General features: G+C 42.3%; 1 protein-coding gene across 6 annotated transcripts in view; it reads right to left on the bottom strand.

Moving 5' to 3' along the window:
- phf2 (PHD finger protein 2) overlaps window positions 1-23169 on the bottom strand; it is a 132502-nt gene that overhangs the window by 47809 nt on the left and 61524 nt on the right. For 4 of the 6 annotated variants that reach the window (XM_090206527.1, XM_090206524.1, XM_090206526.1 and 1 more), the window contains exons 5-13: window positions 22371-22512; window positions 21938-22124; window positions 18308-18470; window positions 15469-15556; window positions 15043-15149; window positions 7305-7396; window positions 6863-6952; window positions 4369-4725; window positions 3516-3626 (exon numbers count right to left, since the gene is read on the bottom strand). In XM_090206527.1, coding sequence (XP_090062653.1) covers window positions 3516-3626; window positions 4369-4725; window positions 6863-6952; window positions 7305-7396; window positions 15043-15149; window positions 15469-15556; window positions 18308-18470; window positions 21938-22124; window positions 22371-22512 — 1337 coding nt within the window. Of the gene's footprint in view, window positions 1-3515; window positions 3627-4368; window positions 4726-6862; window positions 6953-7304; window positions 7397-15042; window positions 15150-15468; window positions 15557-17117; window positions 17163-18307; window positions 18471-21937; window positions 22125-22370; window positions 22513-23169 lie in introns of those variants that run through there. The other 2 variants (XM_090206530.1, XM_090206529.1) reach the window with 2 other exon arrangements.

Genomic DNA, 23169 nt, shown 5'->3' with positions numbered 1-23169 from the left:
CAAACTTCAGACGGGCCTGGACATGTACTGGCTTAAGCAGGGGGACACGTCTGGCACTGCAGGATTTGAGTCCCTGGCGGCGTAGTGTGTTACTGATGGTAGGCTTTGTTACTTTGGTCCCAGCTCTTTGCAGGTCATTCACTAGGTCCCCCCGTGTGGTTCTGGGATTTTTGCTCACCGTTCTTGTGCTCATTTTGACCCCACGGGGTGAGATCTTGCGTGGAGCCCCAGATCGAGGGAGATTATCAGTGGTCTTGTATGTCTTCCATTTCCTAATAATTGCTCCCACAGTTGATTTCTTCAAACCAAGCTGCTTACCTATTGCAGATGCAGTCTTCCCAGCCTGGTGCAGGTCTACAATTTTGTTTCTGGTGTCCTTTGACAGCTCTTTGGTCTTGGCCATAGTGGAGTTTGGAGTGTGACTGTTTGAGGTTGTGGACAGATGTATTTTATACTGATAACAAGTTCAAACAGGTGCTATTAATACAGGTAACGAGTGGAGGACAGAGGAGCCTCTTAAAGAAGAAGTTACAGGTCTGTGAGAGCCAGAAATCTTGCTTGTTTGTAGGTGACCAAATACTTATTTTCCACCATAATTTGCAAATAAATTCATTAAAAATCCTACAATGTGATTTTCTGGAGGAAAAAAAATCTAATTTTGTCTGTCATAGTAACCTGTTAAGTCTATCGGGGCGCTATTTCATTATTGGATAAAAAAAGTGCCCGTTTTAAGCGCAATATTTTGTCACGAAAAGATGCTCGACTATGCATATAATTGACAGCTTTGGAAAGAAAACAGTCTAACGTTTCCAAAAACTGCAAAGATATTACCTGTGAGTGCCACAGAACTCATTCTACAGGCGAAACCAAGATGAAACTTCAAACAGGAAATGAGCAGAATCTCTGAAGCTCTGTTTTCAAATGTCTCCTTATATGGCTGTGAATGCAGCAGGAACGAGCCTGCGCTTTCTGTCGTTTCTTCAAGATGTCTGCAGCATTGTGACATATTTGTAGGCATATCATTGGAAGATTGGCCATAAGAGACTACATTTTCCACGGGTCCGCCCGGTGTCCTTTGTCTAAATTGGTGCGTCATTTTCAGTTGCGGTCATTTTCTCCTGGGATTCAGAACAGAAAGCACACTTCCACGAAGGATATATCATCGAAGAGATATGTGAAAAACACCTTGAGGATTGGTTCTAAACAACGTTTGCCATGTTTCAGTCGATATTATGGAGTTAATTTGGAAAAAAGTTTGGCGTATTGAGGACTAGATTTTCGTTTTTTTTTGGTAGCCAAACGTGACGCACCAAATGGAGCGATTTCTCCTAAACAAATAATCTTTCAGGAAAAACTGAACATTTGCTATCTAACAGAGTCTCCTCATTGAAAACATCTGAAGTTCTTCAAAGGGAAATTATTTTATTTGAATGCTTTTCTGGTTTTTGTGAAAATGTTGCCTGCTAAATGCTAACGCTAAATGCTACGCTAGCTAGCTACTGTTACACAAATGATTGTTTTCCTATGGTTGAGAAGCATATTTTGAAAATCTGAGATGACAGTGTTGTTAACAAAAGGCTAAGCTTGAGAGCTAGCATATTTATTTCATTTCATTTGCGATTTTCATGAATAGTTAACATTGCGTTATGGTAATGAGCTTGAGTCTGTATTCACAATCCCGGATCCGGGATGGGTAGATCAGAGAGGATCAGTCGTCCTGGTCCCTTTGCAGAAAAACAGCCCCAAAGCATGATGTTTCTACCCCCATGCATCACAGTAGGTATGGTGTTCTTTGCATGCAACTCAGCATTCTTTGTCCTCCAAACACGACGAGTTGAGTTTTTACCAAAAAGTTATATTTTGGTTTCATCTGACCATATGACATTCTCCCAATCTTCTTCCGGATCTAACTGAAACTGTTCTGTACCTAACTGAAACTGTTCTGTACTGTACCTTACCTAACTGAAACTGTTCTGTACTGTACCTTACCTAACTGAAACTGTTCTGTTCCTTACCTAACTGAAACTGTTCTGTACTGTACCTTACCAAACTGAAACTGTTCTGTACGTTACCTAACTTAAACTGTTCTGTACGTTACATAACTGAAACTGTTCTGTACGTTACCTAACTGAAACTGTTCTGTACTGTACCTTACCTAACTGAAACTGTTCTGTTCCTTAACTAACTGAAACTGTTCTGTACTGTACCTTGCCTAACTGAAACTGTTCTGTACATTACCTAACTGAAACTGTTACTTACCTAACTGAAACTGTTCTGTACTGTACCTTACCTAACTGAAACTGTTCTGTTCGTTACTTACATGAAACTGTTCTGTACCTTACCAAACTGAAACTGTTCTGTTCCTTACCTAACTGAAACTGTTCTGTACTGTACCTTACCTAACTGAAACTGTACTGTACCTTACCAAACTGAAACTGTTCTGTACGTTACCTAACTGAAACTGTTCTGTACCTTACCTAACTGAAACTGTTCTGTACTGTACCTTACCAAACTGAAACTGTTCTGTACTGTACCTAACTGAAACTGTTCTGTACTGTACCTTACCTAACTGAAACTGTTCTGTACTGTACCTTACCTAACTGAAACTGTTCTGTACGTTACCTAACTGAAACTGTTCTGTACTGTACCTTACCTAACTGAAACTGTTCTGTACTGTACCTTACCTAACTGAAACTGTTCTGTACTGTACCTTACCTAACTGAAACTGTTCTGTACGTTACCTAACTGAAACTGTTCTGTACTGTTCCTCACCTAACTGAAACTGTTCTGTACATTACCTAACTGAAACTGTTCTGTGCCTTGCCTAACTGAAACTGTTCTGTACTGTACCTTACCTAACTGAAACTGTTCTGTACGTTACCTAACTGAAACTGTTGCTTACCTAACTGAAACTGTTCTGTTCGTTACCTAACTGAAACTGTACTGTTCCTTACCTAACTGAAACTGTTCCTTACCTAACTGAAACTGTTCTGTACTGTACCTTACCAAACTGAAACTGTTCTCTACCTTACCTACCTGAAACTGTTCTGTACCTTACCAAACTGAAACTGTTCTGTACCTTACCAAACGGAAACTGTTCTGTACCTTACCAAACTGAAACTGTTCTGTACCTTACCAAACTGAAACTGTTCTGTTCCTTACCAAACTGAAACTGTTATGTTCCTTACCTAACTGAAACTGTTCTGTACTGTACCTTTCCTAACTGAAACTGTTCTGTACTGTACCTTACTGAAACTGTTCTGTTCGTTACCTAACTGAAACTGTTCTGTACTGTACCTTACCTAACTGAAACTCTTCTGTACCTTACCTAACTGAAACTGTTCTGTACCTTACCAAACTGAAACTGTTCTGTTCCTTACCTAACTGAAACGGTTCTGTACTGTACCTTACCTAACTGAAACTGTTATGTACTGTACCTTACCTAACTGAAACTGTCCTGTACCTAACTGAAACTGTTCTGTACCTTACCTAACTGAAACTGTTTTGCACTGTACCTTATATTTCCACTTGGCCTCCGCCTGTTTCTTGTTCTGTTCTCGGATCTCAATCTTCTCCAAATCGTTCTGCTTACAGGTCCCCGACATACTCAGGATGTTGTTAGCCACCTGGGGGAGCAGGGAGCAGCAGTTGGAGAAATGCCTGCACACCCTCCAAGAGGAGGGTTGACCACCCCTGATGTAGAGGTGTAGAGCACGACTGGTCCAGTCATGTTATTCATGGTCAAGGTTGCCTTGCCCCTCTTGGGCTGATCCATCTTGACCGACACGTAAATAATGGTTAAAGGGACATTTCTAAAAATGTTCAACTTCATCTCTAGCACCACCCCAACATCAACATACAGGGTTTTTATTTATTTGTACTATTTTCTACATTGTAGAAAGCAAAGCTGTCATCAATGCAAAGGGTGGCTATTTGAAGAATCTAAAATACATTTTGATTCGTTTAACAATTGTTTGGTTACAACATGATTCCATATGTGTTATTCCATAGTTTTGAGGTCTTCACTATTATTCTACGATGTAGAAAAATAGTAAAAATAAAGAAAAACCCTTGAATGAGTAGATGTTATGAAACTTTTGACCGGTAGTGTATGTGAAAATGTTTTATAGTAAAAAATATAAAGAAAGATAAGTGTTTTTAAATTACATAATCGGACGAATACTAAACAATTACTAAAACAATTACTAGACATTTATCTTCTTTTCACTAGAAAACATAGAAACAGACTATATTTTCACATATGTTAATATTGGAGTGGTGCTGGAGATGATGAAGTTGAAAAATGTTTAAGTTTCCCTTTAAACAGGGTATTAGAAGTGAATAAGTTGTGGTTGTTATTGCTCTCACCTTGCCCCCCATCTTGCCCTTCTTGGGTTGGTCCATCTTGCTGAGGATGTCCTTGGCGTGAGACTCCAGAGCTGCCAGGCTGGAGGGCTTCGATGGAGGAGGAGGAGGGGGAGGGGGGACCTCCTTCTCTTTCTTTCCTTTCTTGTTCCCTCCCTCCTTCACTTTGGGGACCTTGGGAGGTTTGGGGGCCTTGGGCATCTTGGGCGGCTTGGGTGGCTTGGAGGCCTTCTTCCTAGCTGGTTTTTCCCGGAGGGGAGGGGAGGGAGAGGGGACGCTGGAGGGGGAAGCAGGGTCCTCAGGCTCTGATGGGGCAGCAGGGGGTTCCTCCACTGGACTCTTAATGGCTTTAGCCGCATTCTGAACAACATCAACACAATGACATGGTAATTTATCCAAAAATACTCACTTTTCTAATGTCACTCTGAACCATGACCACAGTCTGAGCTGTCACTCTGAACCATGACCACAGTCTGAGGTGTCACTCTGAACCATGACAACAGTCTGAGGTGTCACTCTGAACCATGACCACAGTCTGAGCTATCAAATCAAATGTATTTATATAGCGCTTCGTACATCAGCTGATATCTCAAAGTGCTGTACAGAAACCCAGCCTAAAACCCCAAACAGCAAGCAATTCAGGTGTAGAAGCATGAGCTATGAGTTCATAGGACAGTTAGTAACATAGTTCAGATAACCTAGTTCACTACAACACCCATGATGCAGTTGAAACAGTTGAAGTCGGAAATATATATACACCTTAGTCAAATACATTTAAACTCCGTTTTTCACAATTCCTGACATTTAATCCTAGTAAATATTCCCTGTCTTAGGTCAGTTAGGATCACTACTTTATTTGAAGAATGTGAAATGACAGAATAATAGTAGAGAGAATGATTTATTTCAGCTTTTATTTATTTCATCACATTCCCAGTGGGTCAGAAGTTTACATACACTCAATTAGTATTTGGTAGCATTGCTTTTACATTGTTTAACTTGGGTCAAATGTTTCAGGTAGCCTTCCACAAGCTTCCCACAATAAGTTGGGTGAATTCTGTCCCATTCCTCCGGACAGAGCTGGTGTAACTGAATCAGGTTTGTAAGGCCTCCTTGCTCGCACACGCTTTTTCAGTTCTGCCCACACATTTTCTATAGGATTGAGGTCAGGGCTTGTGATGGTCACTCCAATACCTTGACTTTGTTGTCCTTAAGCAATTTTGCCACAACTTTGGAAGTATGCTTGGGGTCATTGTCCATTTGGAAGACCCATTTGCGACCAAGCTTTAACTTCCTGACTGATTTCTTGAGATGTTGCTTCAATATAACCACATAATTTTCCGTCCTCATGATACCATCTATTTTGTGAAGTGCACCAGTCCCTCCTGCAGCAAAGCACCCCCACAACATGATGCTGCCACCCCCGTACTTCACGGTTGGGATGGTGTTCTTTGGCTAGCAAGACTCCCCCCTTTTCCTCCAAACATAACGATGGTCATTATGGCCAAACAGTTCTATTTTTGTTTCATCAGACCAGAGGACATTTCTCCAAAAAGTATGATCTTTGTCCCCATGTGCAGCTGCAAACCGTAGTCTGGCTTTTTATGGCGGTTTTGGAGCAGTGGCTTCTTTCAGGTTATGTCGATATAGGACTCGTTTTACTGTGGATATAGATACTTTTGTACCTGTTTCCTCCAGCATCTTCACAAGGTACTTTGCTGCTGTTCTGGGATTCATTTTTGCACTTTTCGCACCAAAGTACATTAGTCTCTAGGAGACAGAATGTGTCTCCTTCCTGAGAGGTATGATGGCTGCGTGGTCCCATGGTGTTTATACTTACTACGTACTATAGTTTGTACAGATGAACGTAGTGCTTTCAGGCGTTTGGAAATTGCTCCCAAGGATGAACCAGACTTACGGAGATCTATAAAAAAAATTCTGAGGTCTTGGCAGATTTCTTTAGATTTTCCCATGATGTCAAGCAAAGAGGCACTGAGTTTGAAGGTAGTGCTTGAAATACATCCACAGGTACACCTCTAATTGACTCAAATTAAGACATCAGAAGCTTCTAAAGCCATGACATCATGTTCTGCAATTTTCCAAGCTGTTTAAAGGCACAGTCAACTTAGTGTATGTAAACTTCTGACTCACTGGAATTGTGATACAGTGAATTATAAGTGAAATAATCTGTCTGTAAACAATTGTTGGAAAAATGACTTGTGTCATGCACAAAGTAGATGTCCTAACCGACTTGCCAAAACTATAGTTTGTTAACAAGAAATTTGTGGAGTGGTTGAAAAACAAGTTTTAATGACTCCAACCTAAGTGTATGTAAACTTCCGACTTCCAACTGTATAGGTTATGTCTGTACTGTTAATGTCAGATTTTCTCTACGTATCTCTCAACTACAACAGGCCATTGGATACCTGACCAGTAGAATAGATGAGTACAGAGCAGGTAAGGACAGGGCAAGGTGGCATTGAGCAGGGTAGGGTCATACCTCTGAGATCCTGATCTCCTTGGCCAGGTCCTTGATGAGCTGAGTGGGCTTCATGTTCTCTGGAAGCTCATCCTCGTGTTCTAACAGAGCCTGGAGGAGAGACCCAGTACATGAAACACAGTCAACAGAGCCTGGAGGAGAGACCCAGTACATGAAACACAGTCAACAGAGCCTGGAGGAGAGACCCGGTACATGAAACACAGTCAACAGAGCCTGGAGGAGAGACCCGGTACATGAAACACAGTCAACAGAGCCTGGAGGAGAGACCCAGTACATGAAACACAGTCAACAGAGCGATAGTAGCTGTAGTAGCAGCTGACATTGGTAGACAGGACATCACAAGACTGTGGAAAGAAAAAAGGACAACGGGACATATTGTCCATTATAAAGGTGGGATTTAGGGAGTACAGGTGGAACTGATGGGTGAGGTAACAAACGTTACCTGTTTCTTGGTCCAAGCTCTAAAAGCTCCGTTGATGATCTTAGCTCCGTGGACCAGGTAGGCAGCTGGTTGCTTGTTGGACTTGTGTAAACCTGCAACAAGAGAGAATATTGTTAGACAGCTCTCTCTTGGTAAACAGGTCATTTGACCTCAAAGGGACAAACTGTTCAAATAAAGGTTCAATTAACTGGATTCTGTTCATTCACTTTGAGAACATTGATTGAGTTGTAGACTCATTTTTTCAGAAATGCCTCTTTCTACTGTAAGACAGCGGCTCCCTCTAGCCTAACTGCTGTCAGTAAACTAATTAACCAATCAAAACACATCACGTTTCAGAGCCCGGTCACCATACATTTCGTACACAGACAGCAGGGAAATATAAATCTCTGTTGAAACTGAATCTGGTTGACAGAAAACATCTGATTAGACCAGTAAACTCCTGGAAGATGTTACTGCAAGCTGAAGGCCGTTTAAATCAGACACATGCGCTCTCCCACCCCCCCCCCTCCTAAGCCTCCCCCATCTCTCCCAGACACATGCCTCTCCTTCCCTGCCTGCCTGCCTCCCTCCCTCCCAGCCTGACTCCCTCCCTCCCTCCCTCCCTCCCGGACATATGCCTCTCCCTCCCTCCCTCTCTCCCTCCATCTCTCCCAGACATATGCCTCTCCCTCCATCTCTCCCAGACACATGCCTCTCCTTCCCTGCCTGCCTGGCTGCCTGCCTGCCTGCCTCCCTCCCTCCCTCCCTCCCTCCCTCCCTCCCTCCCTCCCTCCCTCCCTCCTCCCAGACATATGCCTCTCCCTCCCTCCCTCCCTCCCTCTCTCCCTCCCTCCCTCCCTCCCAGACATATGCCTCTCCCTCCCTCCCTCTCTCCCTCCATCTCTCCCAGACACATGCCTCTCCTTCCCTGCCTGCCTGCCTGCCTCCCTCCCTCCCAGCCTGCCTGCCTGCCTGCCTCCCTCCCTCCCTCCCTCCCTCCCTCCCTCCCTCCCTCCCTCCCTCCCTCCCTCCCTCCCTCCCAGACATATGCCTCTCCCTCCCTCCCTCCCTCCCTCTCTCCCTCCCTCCCTCCCTCCCAGACATATGCCTCTCCCTCCCTCCCTCTCTCCCTCCATCTCTCCCAGACACATGCCTCTCCTTCCCTGCCTGCCTGCCTCCCTCCCTGCCTCCCTCCATCCACCTCTCCCAGACATATGCCTCTCCCTCCCCCTCCCTCCCAGCCTGCCTGCCTCCCTCTCTCCCAGCCTGCCTGCCTCTCACCCTCCCAGCCTGCCTCCCTCCCTCCCTCCATCCATCTCTCCCAGACATATGCCTCCCCCACCCACCAGAAAAGAGTTACAGGTCTGTACACTGCTCTATTCGCAGGGGAAAGAAGCTGAACAAGTTTAAGATATTCAGGTCTTCTGTGGAGGAGGATCAGAATGATTATGAGATTGTTATGGGTGAACTGGACAATTAGTTAGTGCCCAAAGGGAACACTATTCATGAAAGAGCCTGCTTTCATCAACGCACCCACAAGCCCACGGAAACGCCAGAGGGATACATCAGAAGCCTAAACCAGATAGATGTTACAAGCCTTTCAACACTGCCAAGAACTCAAATATCCAGGACAGGTTGGTCATAGGGAGATGTCAGAGAAGCGTCAACTAACGCCTGACTTGACACTCGACAAAGCGGTAGAGCTTGTGAAGCAGTCAGAGCAAGTCAAGGGACAGCTCAGTGAAGTAGCATACAAACGAGCGGTGCACAATGACAAACAGACACAGAAATGGACAAAACAAAGGGGATTAAACAAAATGACATAATGTGAACAGGATGCTTCAGATGTGGTAAGGTACATGCTAAAGAGGACAGATGTGGTAATGCTAAAAAATGTCGCAGCTGTAGGAAGCTAGGGCATTTCACAGTCGTTTGTCGCTACTGCGTGGTCAAAGAGGTTACAGCACCCAACGAGAGAGGAGGAGAGGGTGAGTTCCCATTTCCTGGGAGTTACAGATGTTGATGACTAAAACGATGACAGTTAAACTGCAAATAAAAGGTACAACAGCAGACTTTAAGACTGACACAGGGGCAGTGTCATATCAGGAAAATAATTAGAGCACACTGAAAAACATGCCACCACTGAAAAGCACAGTGCCTTGCGAAAGTTTTCGGCCCCCTTGAACTTTGCGACCTTTTGCCACATTTCAGGCTTCAAACATAAAGATATAAAACTGTATTTTTTTGTGAAGAATCAACAACAAGTGGGACACAATCATGAAGTGGAACGACATTTATTGGATATTTCAAACTTTTTTTAACAAATCAAAAACTGAAAAATTGGGCGTGCAAAATTATTCAGCCCCCTTAAGTTAATACTTTGTAGCGCCACCTTTTGCTGCGATTACAGCTGTAAGTCGCTTGGGGTATGTCTCTATCAGTTTTGCACATCGAGAGACTGAAATGTTTTCCCATTCCTCCTTGCAAAACAGCTCGAGCTCAGTGAAGTTGGATGGAGAGCATTTGTGAACAGCAGTTTTCAGTTCTTTCCACAGATTCTCGATTGGATTCAGGTCTGGACTTTGACTTGGCCATTCTAACACCTGGATATATTTATTTTTGAACCATTCCATTGTATATTTTGCTTTATGTTTTGGATCATTGTCTTGTTGGAAGACAAATCTCCGTCCCAGTCTCAGGTCTTTTGCAGACTCCATCAGGTTTTCTTCCAGAATGGTCCTGTATTTGGCTCCATCCATCTTCCCATCAATTTTAACTACCTTCCCTGTCCCTGCTGAAGAAAAGCAGGCCCAAATCATGATGCTGCCACCACCATGTTTGACAGTGGGGATGGTGTGTTTAGGGTGATGAGCTGTGTTGCTTTTACACCAAACATAACGTTTTGCATTGTTGCCAAAAAGTTCAATTTTGGTTTCATCTGACCAGAGCACCTTCTTCCACATGTTTGCTGTGTCTCCCAGGTGGCTTGTGGCAAACTTTAAACGACACTTTTATGGATATCTTTAAGAAATGTCTTTCTTCTTGCCACTCTTCCATAAAGGCCAGATTTGTGCAATATATGACTGATTGTTGTCCTATGGACAGTCTCCCACCTCAGCTGTAGATCTCTGCAGTTCATCCAGAGTGATCATGGGCCTCTTGGCTGCATCTCTGATCAGTCTTCTCCTTGTATGAGCTGAAAGTTTAGAGGGACGGCCAGGTCTTGGTAGATTTGCAGTGGTCTGATACTCCTTCCATTTCAATATTATCGCTTGCACAGTGCTCCTTGGGATGTTTAAAGCTTGGGAAATCTTTTTGTATCCAAATCCGGCTTTAAACTTCTTCACAACAGTATCTCGGACCTGCCTGGTGTGTTCCTTGTTCTTCATGATGCTCTCTGCGCTTTTAACGGACCTCTGAGACTATCACAGTGCAGGTGCATTTATACGGAGACTTGATTACACACAGGTGGATTGTATTTATCATCATTAGTCATTTAGGTCAACATTGGATCATTCAGAGATCCTCACTGAACTTCTGGAGAGAGTTTGCTGCACTGAAAGTAAAGGGGCTGAATAATTTTGCACGCCCAATTTTTCAGTTTTTGATTTGTTAAAAAAGTTTGAAATATCCAATAAATGTCGTTCCACTTCATGATTGTGTCCCACTTGTTGTTGATTCTTCACAAAAAAATACAGTTTTATATCTTCATGTTTGAAGCCTGAAATGTGGCAAAAGGTCGCAAAGTTCAAGGGGGCCGAATACTTTCACAAGGCACTGTACTACTGAACCGTATGGGTCACTTTACAGACACTACTGGACTGTATGGGTCACTTTACAGATACTACTGAGCCGTATGGGTCACTTTACAGATACTACTGAGCCGTATGGGTTACTTTACAGATACTACTGAGCCGTATGGGTCACTTTACAGATACTACTGAACAGTATGGGTCACTTTACAGATACTACTGAACAGTATGGGTCACTTTACAGATACTACTGAACCGTATGGGTAACTTTACAGATACTACTGGACTGTATGGGTCACTTTACAGATACTACTGAACCGTATGGGTAACTTTACAGATACTACTGAACCGTATGGGTAACTTTACAGATACTACTGGACTATATGGGTCACTTTACAGATACTACTGGACTCTATGGGTCACTTTACAGCTACTAAGGAACTGTATGGGTCACTTTACACATACTACTGAACTCTATGGGTCACTTTACAGATACTACTGAACTCTATGGGTCACTTTACAGATACTACTGAACTCTATGGGTCACTTTACAGATACTACTGAACTCTACGGGTCACTTTACAGATATTACTGGACTCTATGGGTCACTTTACAGATACTACTGAACTCTATGGGTCACTTTACAGCTACTAAGGAACTGTATGGGTCACTTTACACATACTACTGCACTCTATGGGTCACTTTACAGCTACTAAGGAACTCTATGGATCACTTTACAGATACTACTGGACTCTATGGGTCACTTTACAGCTACTAAGGAACTGTATGGGTCACTTTACACATACTACTGAACTCTATGGGTCACTTTACAGATACTACTGAACTCTATGGGTCACTTTACAGATACTACTGAACTCTATGGGTCACTTTACAGATACTACTGAACTCTACGGGTCACTTTACACATACTACTGAACTCTATGGGTCACTTTACAGATACTACTGAACTCTATGGGTCACTTTACAGATACTACTGAACTCTATGGGTCACTTTACAGATACTACTGAACTCTACGGGTCACTTTACAGATACTACTGGACTCTATGGGTCACTTTACAGATACTACTGAACTCTATGGGTCACTTTACAGCTACTAAGGAACTGTATGGGTCACTTTACACATACTACTGCACTCTATGGGTCACTTTACAGCTACTAAGGAACTGTATGGGTCACTTTACAGATACCACTGAACTCTATGGGTCACTTTACAGATACCACTGAACTCTACGGGTCACTTTACAGATACTACTGAACCGTATGGGTCACTTTACAGCTACTAAGGGACTGTATGGGTCACTTTACAGATACTACTGAACCGTATGGGTCACTTTACAGGGAGCCTACAGAGTAGTGTGATCTCAGAGATCAGGGAGCCTACAGAGTGGTGTGGTCATAGAGATCAGGGAGCCTACAGAGTGGTGTGATCTCAGAGATCAGGGAGCCTACAGAGTGGTGTGATCATAGAGATCAGGGAGCCTACAGAGTGGTGTGATCTCAGAGATCAGGGAGCCTACAGAGTGGTGTGATCTCAGAGATCAGGGAGCCTACAGAGTGGTGTGATCTCAGAGATCAGGGAGCCTACAGAGTGGTGTGATCTCAGAGATCAGGGAGACTACAGAGCAGTGTGCTCCTATGGTCCTGGTAACCAAGAAGAACAAAGACCAGCTGAGGGTATGTGCTAACCTGAGAAGGTTAAACAAATCAGAGAAAAGGGAGAAATCCATTGTACCCACCATAGACGATATCCTGACAAAGCTGGCTGCTGCCCAGGTGTTGTCTCTTTCAGATGCAGCCAGTGGCCTCTGGCAGATTCCACTAGACAAAGAGAGTGCCAAGCTTACCACATTCATAACGCCTTTTGGAAGATACTATTTATACAGACTTCCATTTGGAATCACTAGTTCCCCAGACATCTTCCGGGGCGAGATGACAGAGCCCCTGAAGGACCAAGAAGGTGTGGTCATTTTTTGATGATATACTTCTACTCAGACACGCCAGCGGATCAGGAAGTGAGACTCCAGAACACCCTATACACACTGGAGAAAGCAGGTTTGAAGGTCAACCCAGACAAATGTCTACTGCGTCAGAAATGGCTTAACTACCTAGGACACTATACTGACGAGGATGGCATTTGTCTTGATGAGGCCAAAATCCAGGCCATTACCCAGCTGGAGCCTCCAAGAAATGTGTCTGATCTAAGGAGGATCCTGGGTATGATTCACTACCTAGGCAGGTACCAACTGGGTCTAGCCAATGTCAACAAACCCCTCAACGACCTGCTCAAGAGTGACTCTACATGCACATGCAGTGCAGGAGGAGGCTTTTAAGAATGTAAAGCAACTCGTCCCAGTACCGGCATTCTATCATATCAAATCAAGATGTATTTGTCACATGCACCGAATAAACCTAACCGTGAAATGTTTACTTACAAGCCCTTAACCAACAGTGAAGTTCAAGAAGAGTTAAGAAAATATTTACCAAATAAACTAAAGTAAAAAAATTATGAAAAGTAACACCATAAAATAACAATAACGAGGCTATGTACAGGGGGTACCGGTACCGAGTCAATGTGCAGGGGTGCAGGTTAGAGGTAATTACTACATCTAGGTCGGAGTGAAGTGACTATGCATAGATAATAAACAGTGAGTAGCAGCAGTGTAAAAAACAAAATGGAGGGGGTGAATGTAAAAAATCTGGTGGCCATTTGATTAATTGTTCAGCAGTCTTATGGCTTGGGACGTAGAAGCTGTTAAGGAGCCTTTTGGTGCTAGACTTGGGGCTCCGGTACCGCTTGCAGCATGCCTAAGGCACGTTCACGCAGATGAGCAGGGACCCTGGGCATCTTCCTTTTGGTGTTTTTCAGCATCAGTAGAAATGCCTCTTTAGTGTCTTCATAACAGTTTTCATAACTGTGACCTTAATTTCCTACCGTCTGTAAGCTGTTAGTGTCTTAACGACCGTTCCACAGGTGCATGTTCATTAATGGTTTATGGTACATTGAACAAGTATGGGAAACAATGTTTAAACCCTTTACAATGAAGATCTGTGAAGTTATTTTGATTTTTACGAATTTTTCTTTGAAAGATGCTCCTGAAAAAGGGACGTTTCTTTTTTTGCTGAGTTTATGTCACTTTGGGGACTGCGTTGTCTAAGTACTTATTAATGAATCCGGTGATTGATGTGGTACCCTCCTCAATGTTATCGGATGATTCCCAGAACATATTCCAGTCTGTGCTAGCCAAACAGTCCTGTAGCTTAACGCAAAGCAAAGAGAGGCAGAGAAAGTAGATTGAACCCTGGCCAGGTGGGAAGGGGTAAGGCATGGGGTAGGTGGGGTAAAGGTTAGGGAGCACAGCTCTACCTGAGGTCTGTTCATCGGGGTGCAATATTACTGAACTTTCTGGTTGCGTAGACAACAGATATGATACAAATGTGTAGAACGGAAATGTCGTGTAGAATTGGGGATCATTTCATCTCCATAAGAAAATAATGGGATAAATCCCCGATTTCACTAACACACAGAGATAATACCTGTATTCCCTACATAGTGCACAACTATTGACCAGAGCCCATACAGTATGTTGGCAATGTGATCAGTAGAAGGCAATCTGGCCATATTACAACAGAGAGACAAAGCGTAGAAACGTAAACAGAGTCTTCCGGCCAGCCGAGAAGAGTTCAAACACAGAGAGAAAGCAGAGAACTAGTGATTGTAACTGTGCCAGGCCTTTTGAACATAATCATCTGTGAACGACGCCAAGCAGACGTTTAATGACAGTAATAATATTAGAGTATCCATCTCCTCATCTGTTGAGCAGACCGTAGGAAGGACACACGCTATACACCACTAGAGGAACAGGAAACGGACCAGCACCACGAGGGGAACAGGAAACGCATCACAAGCACAGGAAAAGGAACGCAGAGGAAGACTGAAACCAAACCTGAAAGCCTAAGAGTTGTAGAAAGAAAAAATGTGATGTACCTTTGAACCTCTCCAGCAGGTGGCGTCCCACGTACCAGCAGGCCGTCTCAAAGTTGGGGAACGGAGTCAGACAGTTGACCTTCAGACGCCTCTCCACCTCATATGCTCTGCGGAGGAAAACACACTTTTAATTATTTTTTAAAGGGTTAGTTCACCTAAAATTACATATTGGTTTCCTTACCCTGTAAGCAGTCTATGGACAAGATATGACAGCAATCCTAGATTTGGTTTAGGTTCTCTGGCACGGTTTCCACATGCTAACATTTTAGCATTTGTAGCACAAATCCCATGCAAGTCATGGGACCAATATGAGCATTTCTTCATGAGCATTAATTAAAAACTAGGCCAAATCAGGAAGTGGAGTTGACCTTAAAAGCTACAGTCTAAGCTACAGGAGGTCCTCATTGATACTAATGACGTGCTCACCTCATCTGCATCTCAACACTCAGGTTGTGGACAAAGTGTCCAGAAAAGGCCAGAGTGTCCACTGGAGTCAGAACTGCGTTGATCCAACCTGGAAACAGACACAGTATACACTTCTATTCTCAATGTGACAACATAAGAACAGGTCTGATTTTATTCCCAATGTGACAACATAAGAACAGGTCTGATTCTATTCCCAATGTGACAACAGGTCTGATTTTATTCCCAATGTGACAACATAAGAACAGGTCTGATTCTATTCCCAATGTGACAACATCCGAACAGGTCTGATTCTATTCCCAATGTGACAACAGGTCTGATTTTATTCCCAATGTGACAACATAAGAACAGGTCTGATTCTATTCCCAATGTGACAACATAAGAACAGGTCTGATTCTATTCCCAATGTGACAACATAAGAACAGGTCTGATTCTATTCCCAATGTGACAACATAAGAACAGGTCTGATTCTATTCCCAATGTGACAACAGGTCTGATTTTATTCCCAATGTGACAACATCAGAACAGGTCTGATTCTATTCCCAATGTGACAACATAAGAACAGGTCTGATTCTATTCCCAATGTGACAACAGGTCTGATTTCATTCCCAATGTGACAACAGGTCTGATTCTATTCCCAATGTGACAACAGGTCTGATTTCATTCCCAATGTGACAACATAAGAACAGGTCTGATTCTATTCCCGATGTGACAAGTCTGATTTTATTCCCAATGTGACAACATCAGAACAGGTCTGATTCTAGTCCCAATGTGACAATAGGTCTGATTCTAGTCCCAATGTGACAATAGGTCTGATTGTAGTCCCAATGTGACAACATCAGAACAGGTCTGATTCTAGTCCCAATGTGACAACATCAGAATTGGTCTGATTCTAGTCCCAATGTGACATCAGAACAGGTCTGATTCTATTTCCAATGTGACAACATCAGGACAGGTCTGATATTATTCCCAATGTGACAACATCAGAACAGGTCTGATTCTAGTCCCAATGTGACAACATCAGAACAGGTCTGATTCTATCCCCAATGTGACAACAGGTCTGATTCTATTCCCAATGTGACAACATCAGAACAGGTCTGATTCTATTCCCAATGTGACAACAGGTCTGATTCTATTCCCAATGTGACAACATCAGAACAGGTCTGATTCTATTCCCAATGTGACAACAGGTCTGATTCTATTCCCAATGTGACAACATCAGAACAGGTCTGATTCTATTCCCAATGTGACAACATCAGAACAGGTCTGATTCTAGTCCCAATGTGACAACATCAGAACAGGTCTGATTCTAGTCCCAATGTGACAACATCAGAATTGGTCTAATTCTAGTCCCAATGTGACAACATCAGAACAGGTCTGATTCTAGTCCCAATGTGACAATAGGTCTGATTCTATTCCCAATGTGACAACATCAGAACAGGTCTGATTCTAGTCCCAATGTGACAACAGGTCTGATTCTATTCCCAATGTGACAACATCAGAACAGTTCTGATTCTAGTCCCAATGTGACTGTGGTGACAACATAATAATAGGTGTGATTTGTGAGAATAACTAAATCTAACCCTGAACAGATTTCTGATTCTGATGTGATGGTTTGAAGATTTCTTGTCCCTGCTTCAGAGTACACTAACCTGATGGTATGAATAGGGTCTGTCCCTACTTCAGAGTACACTAACCTGATGGTCCCTACTTCAGAGTGCACTAACCTGATGGTATGAATAGGGTCTGTCCCTACTTCAGAATGCACTAACCTGATGGTATGAATAGGGTCTGTCCCTACTTCAGAGCGCACTAACCTGATGGTATGAACACTACTTCAGAGTGCACTAACCTGATGGTATGAATAGGGTCTGTTCCTACTTTAGAGTGCACTAACCTGATGGTATGAATAGGGTCTGTCCCTACTTCAGAGTGCACTAACCTGATGGTATGAATAGGGTCTGTCCCTACTTCAGAGTGCACTAACCTGATGGTATGAATAGGGTCTGTCCCTACTTCAGAGTGCACTAACCTGATGGTATGAATAGGGTCTGTCCCTACTTCAGAGTGCACTAACCTGATGGTATGAATAGGGTCTGTCCCTACTTCAGAGTGCACTAGCCTGATGGTATGAATAGGGTCTGTCCCTACTTCAGAGTGCACTAGCCTGATGGTATGAATAGGGTCTGTCCCTGCTTCAGAGTGCATTAACCTGATGATATGAATAGGGTCTGTCCCTGCTTCAGAGTGCACTAACCTGATGGTATGAATAGGGTCTGTCCCTGCTTCAGAGTACACTAACCTGATGGTATGAATAGGGTCTGTCCCTGCTTCAGAGTGCACTAACCTGATGGTATGAATAGGGTCTGTCCCTGCTTCAGAGTGCACTAACCTGATGGTATGAATAGGGTCTGTCCCTACTTCAGAGTGCACTAGCCTGATGGTATGAATAGGGTCTGTCCCTGCTTCAGAGTGCATTAACCTGATGATATGAATAGGGTCTGTCCCTGCTTCAGAGTGCACTAACCTGATGGTATGAATAGGGTCTGTCCCTGCTTCAGAGTACACTAACCTGATGGTATGAATAGGGTCTGTCCCTGCTTCAGAGTACACTAACCTGATGGTATGAATAGGGTCTGTCCCTGCTTCAGAGTGCACTAACCTGATGGTATGAATAGGGTCTGTCCCTGCTTCAGAGTGCACTAACCTGATGGTATGAATAGGGTCTGTCCCTACTTCAGAGTGCACTAACCTGATGGTATGAATAGGGTCTGTCCCTGCTTCAGAGTGCACTAACCTGATGGTATGAATAGGGTCTGTCCCTGCTTCAGAGTGCACTAACCTGATGGTATGAATAGGGTCTGTCCCTGCTTCAGAGTACACTTGTAACACTTGTCCACCTGGTCAGCGAAGAACATCTCTGTGTGATTGGCTGAGGACCTCCAGCGCTCGTACAACGATAGGTTAGCTGACGTGGGCTTGATCAGGAAGAAGATCTTCTCTCCCTGGAAACAACAACAACAACATTAAGACAGAACAAGAGCTCCTTACAACAGCAGGCCTGTATTCACAAAGCATTTCAGAGTAGCAGTGCTGATCTAGGACCCTGTTCATGTAATCTTATTCATTGTGATCTAAAAGGCAACACTGATCCTAGATCAGCACCCCAACTCGGAGACATTTTGTGAATACATGTCCACGACTCGTTCCTATTCATTCTACGGCTAATTTCATTCTTGCTACGCAGCAATGTTTTCTAATACACTTTGAGAATTCTTCCTTGAGAAGTGCATTGGAAAAGGTGTACATTTCCCGTTGAACGCGGAATGAGGGAGGACAATGACCCCATTGTCCAACAGGACAATGACAGGACAATGACCCTAAACACACAGCCAAGACAACGGAGGAGTGGCTTCGGGACAAGTCTCTGAATGTCCGTTGTGGTCCAGCCAGAGCCCGGACTTGAACCCGATCAAACAGTGACGCTCCCCATCCAACCTGACAGAGCTTGAGAGGATCTGCAGAGAAGAATGGGAGAAACTCCCCAAATACAGGTGTGCCAAGCTTGTAGCGTCATACCCAAGAAGACACAAGGCTGTAATCACTGCCAAAGGTGCTTCAACTAAGCACTGAGAGAAGGGTCTGAATAATTATGTAAATTTGATAATTCAGTTTGTCTAAAAACTTGGTTTTGCACTATAGATTCAATGGTTGTAAAGATGGGGAGTGGTCTCTCCATAATAAAGAGATGCTCTGCTTTTTCGACACCACACTCCACAAAGCAAGTCCAGCTCTAGTTTTATCTTATCTTGATTATTGTCCAGTCATATGGTCAAGTTCTGCTAAGAAAGACTGCAGCTGGCCCAGAACAGAGCGCCACGTCTTGCTCTTCATTGTAATCAGAGGACTAATATAAATATTATGCATACCAGTCTCTCATTGGCTAAGAGTTGAAGAAAGACTGACTGTGACACTTCTTGTTTTTATTAGAACATTTAATGTGTTGGAAATTCCAAATTATTTGCATAGTCAACTTACTCACAGCACTGACACACATGTTGACACATATGTGTGTATGTACTGACATGTATGTTGTGTGTATGTACTGACATGTATGTTGTGTGTATGTACTGACATGTATGTGTAACTGAGAAATACACACACACACACACACACACACACTACATGTTAATGTACACTACATGTTAATGTACACTACATGTTAATGCACACTACATGTTAATGCACACTACATGTTAATGTACACTACATGTTAATGCACCCTACATGTTAATGCACACTACATGTTAATGTACACTACATGTTAATGCACCCTACATGTTAATGCACACTACATGTTAATGTACACTACATGTTAATGCACCCTACATGTTAATGCACACTACATGTTAATGTACACTACATGTTAATGCACACTACATGTTAATGTACACTACATGTTAATGTACACTACATGTTAATGCACACTACATGTTAATGCACACTACATGTTAATGCACACTACATGTTAATGCACACTACATGTTAATGTACACTACATGTTAATGCACACTACATGTTAATGTACACTACATGTTAATGTACACTACATGTTAATGTACACTACATGTTAATGCACACTACATGTTAATGTACACTACATGTTAATGCACACTACATGTTAATGCACACTACATGTTAATGTACACTACATGTTAATGCACACTACATGTTAATGCACACTACATGTTAATGTACACTACATGTTAATGCACACTACATGTTAATGCACACTACATGTTAATGTACACTACATGTTAATGCACACTACATGTTAATGTACACTACATGTTAATGTACACTACATGTTAATGCACACTACATGTTAATGTACACTACATGTTAATGTACACTACATGTTAATGTACACTACATGTTAATGTACACTACATGTTAATGTACACTACATGTTAATGCACACTACATGTTAATGCACACTACATGTTAATGTACACTACATGTTAATGTACACTACATGTTAATGCACCCTACATGTTAATGCACACTACATGTTAATGCACACTACATGTTAATGCACACTACATGTTAATGTACACTACATGTTAATGTACACTACATGTTAATGTACACTACATGTTAATGCACACTACATGTTAATGTACACTACATGTTCATGTACACTACATGTTAATGTACACTACATGTTAATGTACACTACATGTTAATGTACACTACATGTTAATGCACCCTACATGTTAATGCACACTACATGTTAATGCACACTACATGTTAATGTACACTACATGTTAATGTACACTACATGTTAATGCACACTACATGTTAATGCACACTACATGTTAATGCACACTACATGTTAATGTACACTACATGTTAATGTACACTACATGTTAATGCACACTACATGTTAATGCACACTACATGTTAATGCACACTACATGTTAATGTACACTACATGTTAATGTACACTACATGTTAATGCACACTACATGTTAATGCACACTACATGTTAATGCACACTACATGTTAATGTACACTACATGTTAATGTACACTACATGTTAATGTACACTACATGTTAATGCACCCTACATGTTAATGTACACTACATGTTAATGTACACTACATGTTAATGCACACTACATGTTAATGTACACTACATGTTAATGTACACTACATGTTAATGTACACTACATGTTAATGCACCCTACATGTTAATGCACACTACATGTTAATGCACACTACATGTTAATGTACACTACATGTTAATGTACACTACATGTTAATGCACACTACATGTTAATGCACACTACATGTTAATGCACACTACATGTTAATGTACACTACATGTTAATGTACACTACATGTTAATGTACACTACATGTTAATGTACACTACATGTTAATGTACACTACATGTTAATGTACACTACATGTTAATGCACACTACATGTTAATGCACACTACATGTTAATGTACACTACATGTTAATGTACACTACATGTTAATGCACACTACATGTTAATGCACACTACATGTTAATGCACACTACATGTTAATGTACACTACATGTTAATGTACACTACATGTTAATGCACACTACATGTTAATGCACACTACATGTTAATGCACACTACATGTTAATGTACACTACATGTTAATGTACACTACATGTTAATGCACACTACATGTTAATGCACACTACATGTTAATGCACACTACATGTTAATGTATGTCCATTGTAACGTATTTAGACTGTAATGTATTTTTTATTATGTGTCAGACCCCAGCTAAAACTAAAACTAGCTGTCACCATTGGCCTCGGCTAATGGGGGGATCCTAATAAATCACATTAAAACCTTGAGTATGTTGCCCCAGACATTACAGTACCTTAATAAAGTTCATTCATCAATAAGGTTATTAACTGTGTCATACCTTGAGTACGTGGTACCATACGGAGGCCCCTCCACACTCGATGTGGAAGTCAGTGTAGCTGTCTTTAACACCGATCAGACAGTACTTAGTGACTTTAGGTTTCCCCAGGAGAGCATCGTCTGGCCAGTAGTTCTCTACCCACGACAACCTCCGCACAATCTGAGGGCTCTCCACTATACTGTCCATTCTGAGAGACAAAGAAATAAACACTATTCAAATCATGCCACTACAATACCATAAAAAAACATACCATAAAATACATAGGGGTTAATATTAACATTATAATATCATTATCATCTTAATGGTGTTTAATAATAATGACATTAAAATACTGTTTAGTATTTATGAATCAGAGAAAGTCAGGAGAAGTGTTGTGCTGCACAATGTGTATCATGAGAACACGTGTCTGTATACCTCTTAGGTGTGTGCCTACCTTTTGTCAGAGAACTCCAGGTTGATAATGTTTAACACTTTCTTCCTGTTGGTGCTGTAGTAGTAATCTACAAAGTCCTTGAGCTTCATCTTACTGTCAGTCTGCTTGGTCACATCTATCACATCCACACCCACTTCTGGACCTGGGAGTGATTAATACAAACAGTTAAATGCAACTTAATTAAACATTAAAGACACGAGAAAATCAATAGTGAGCAGGTCTTTAAATGGCAGTGAGTTGATGAGATGTGTTCCTAACTAGGCTGCTCAGTATAAAGCAGTAGAAGTAGCGGATGTGTTGCTAACTAGGCTGCTCAGTATAAAGCAGAGGAGGTAGCAATGTGATGCTAACTAGGCTGCTCAGTATAAAGCAGTGGAGGTAGCAATGTGATGCTAACTAGGCTGCTCAGTATAAAGCAGTAGAAGTAGAAGATGTGTTGCTAACTAGGCTGCTCAGTATAAAGCAGTAGAGGTAGCAATGTGATGCTAACTAGGCTGCTCAGTATAAAGCAGTAGAGGTAGCAATGTGATGCTAACTAGGCTGCTCAGTATAAAGCAGTAGAGGTAGCAATGTGATGCTAACTAGGCTGCTCAGTATAAAGCAGTAGAGGTAGCATCACAGTATAAAGCAGTAGAAGTAGCAGATGTGTTGCTAACTAGGCTGCTCAGTATAAAGCAGTAGAAGTAGCAGATGTGTTGCTAACTAGGCTGCTCAGTATAAAGCAGTAGAAGTAGCAGATGTGTTGCTAACTAGGCTGCTCAGTATAAAGCAGTAGAAGTAGCAGATGTGTTCCTAACTA

Source organism: Oncorhynchus mykiss, chromosome 17, assembly GCF_057628025.1.
Source record: "Oncorhynchus mykiss isolate SJ-2025 chromosome 17, ASM5762802v1, whole genome shotgun sequence".
Classification (NCBI taxonomy): Eukaryota; Metazoa; Chordata; class Actinopteri; order Salmoniformes; family Salmonidae; genus Oncorhynchus; species Oncorhynchus mykiss.
The sequence above is the reverse complement of the archived record's forward strand: the minus strand, read 5'-3'. Positions and strand labels throughout refer to the sequence as shown.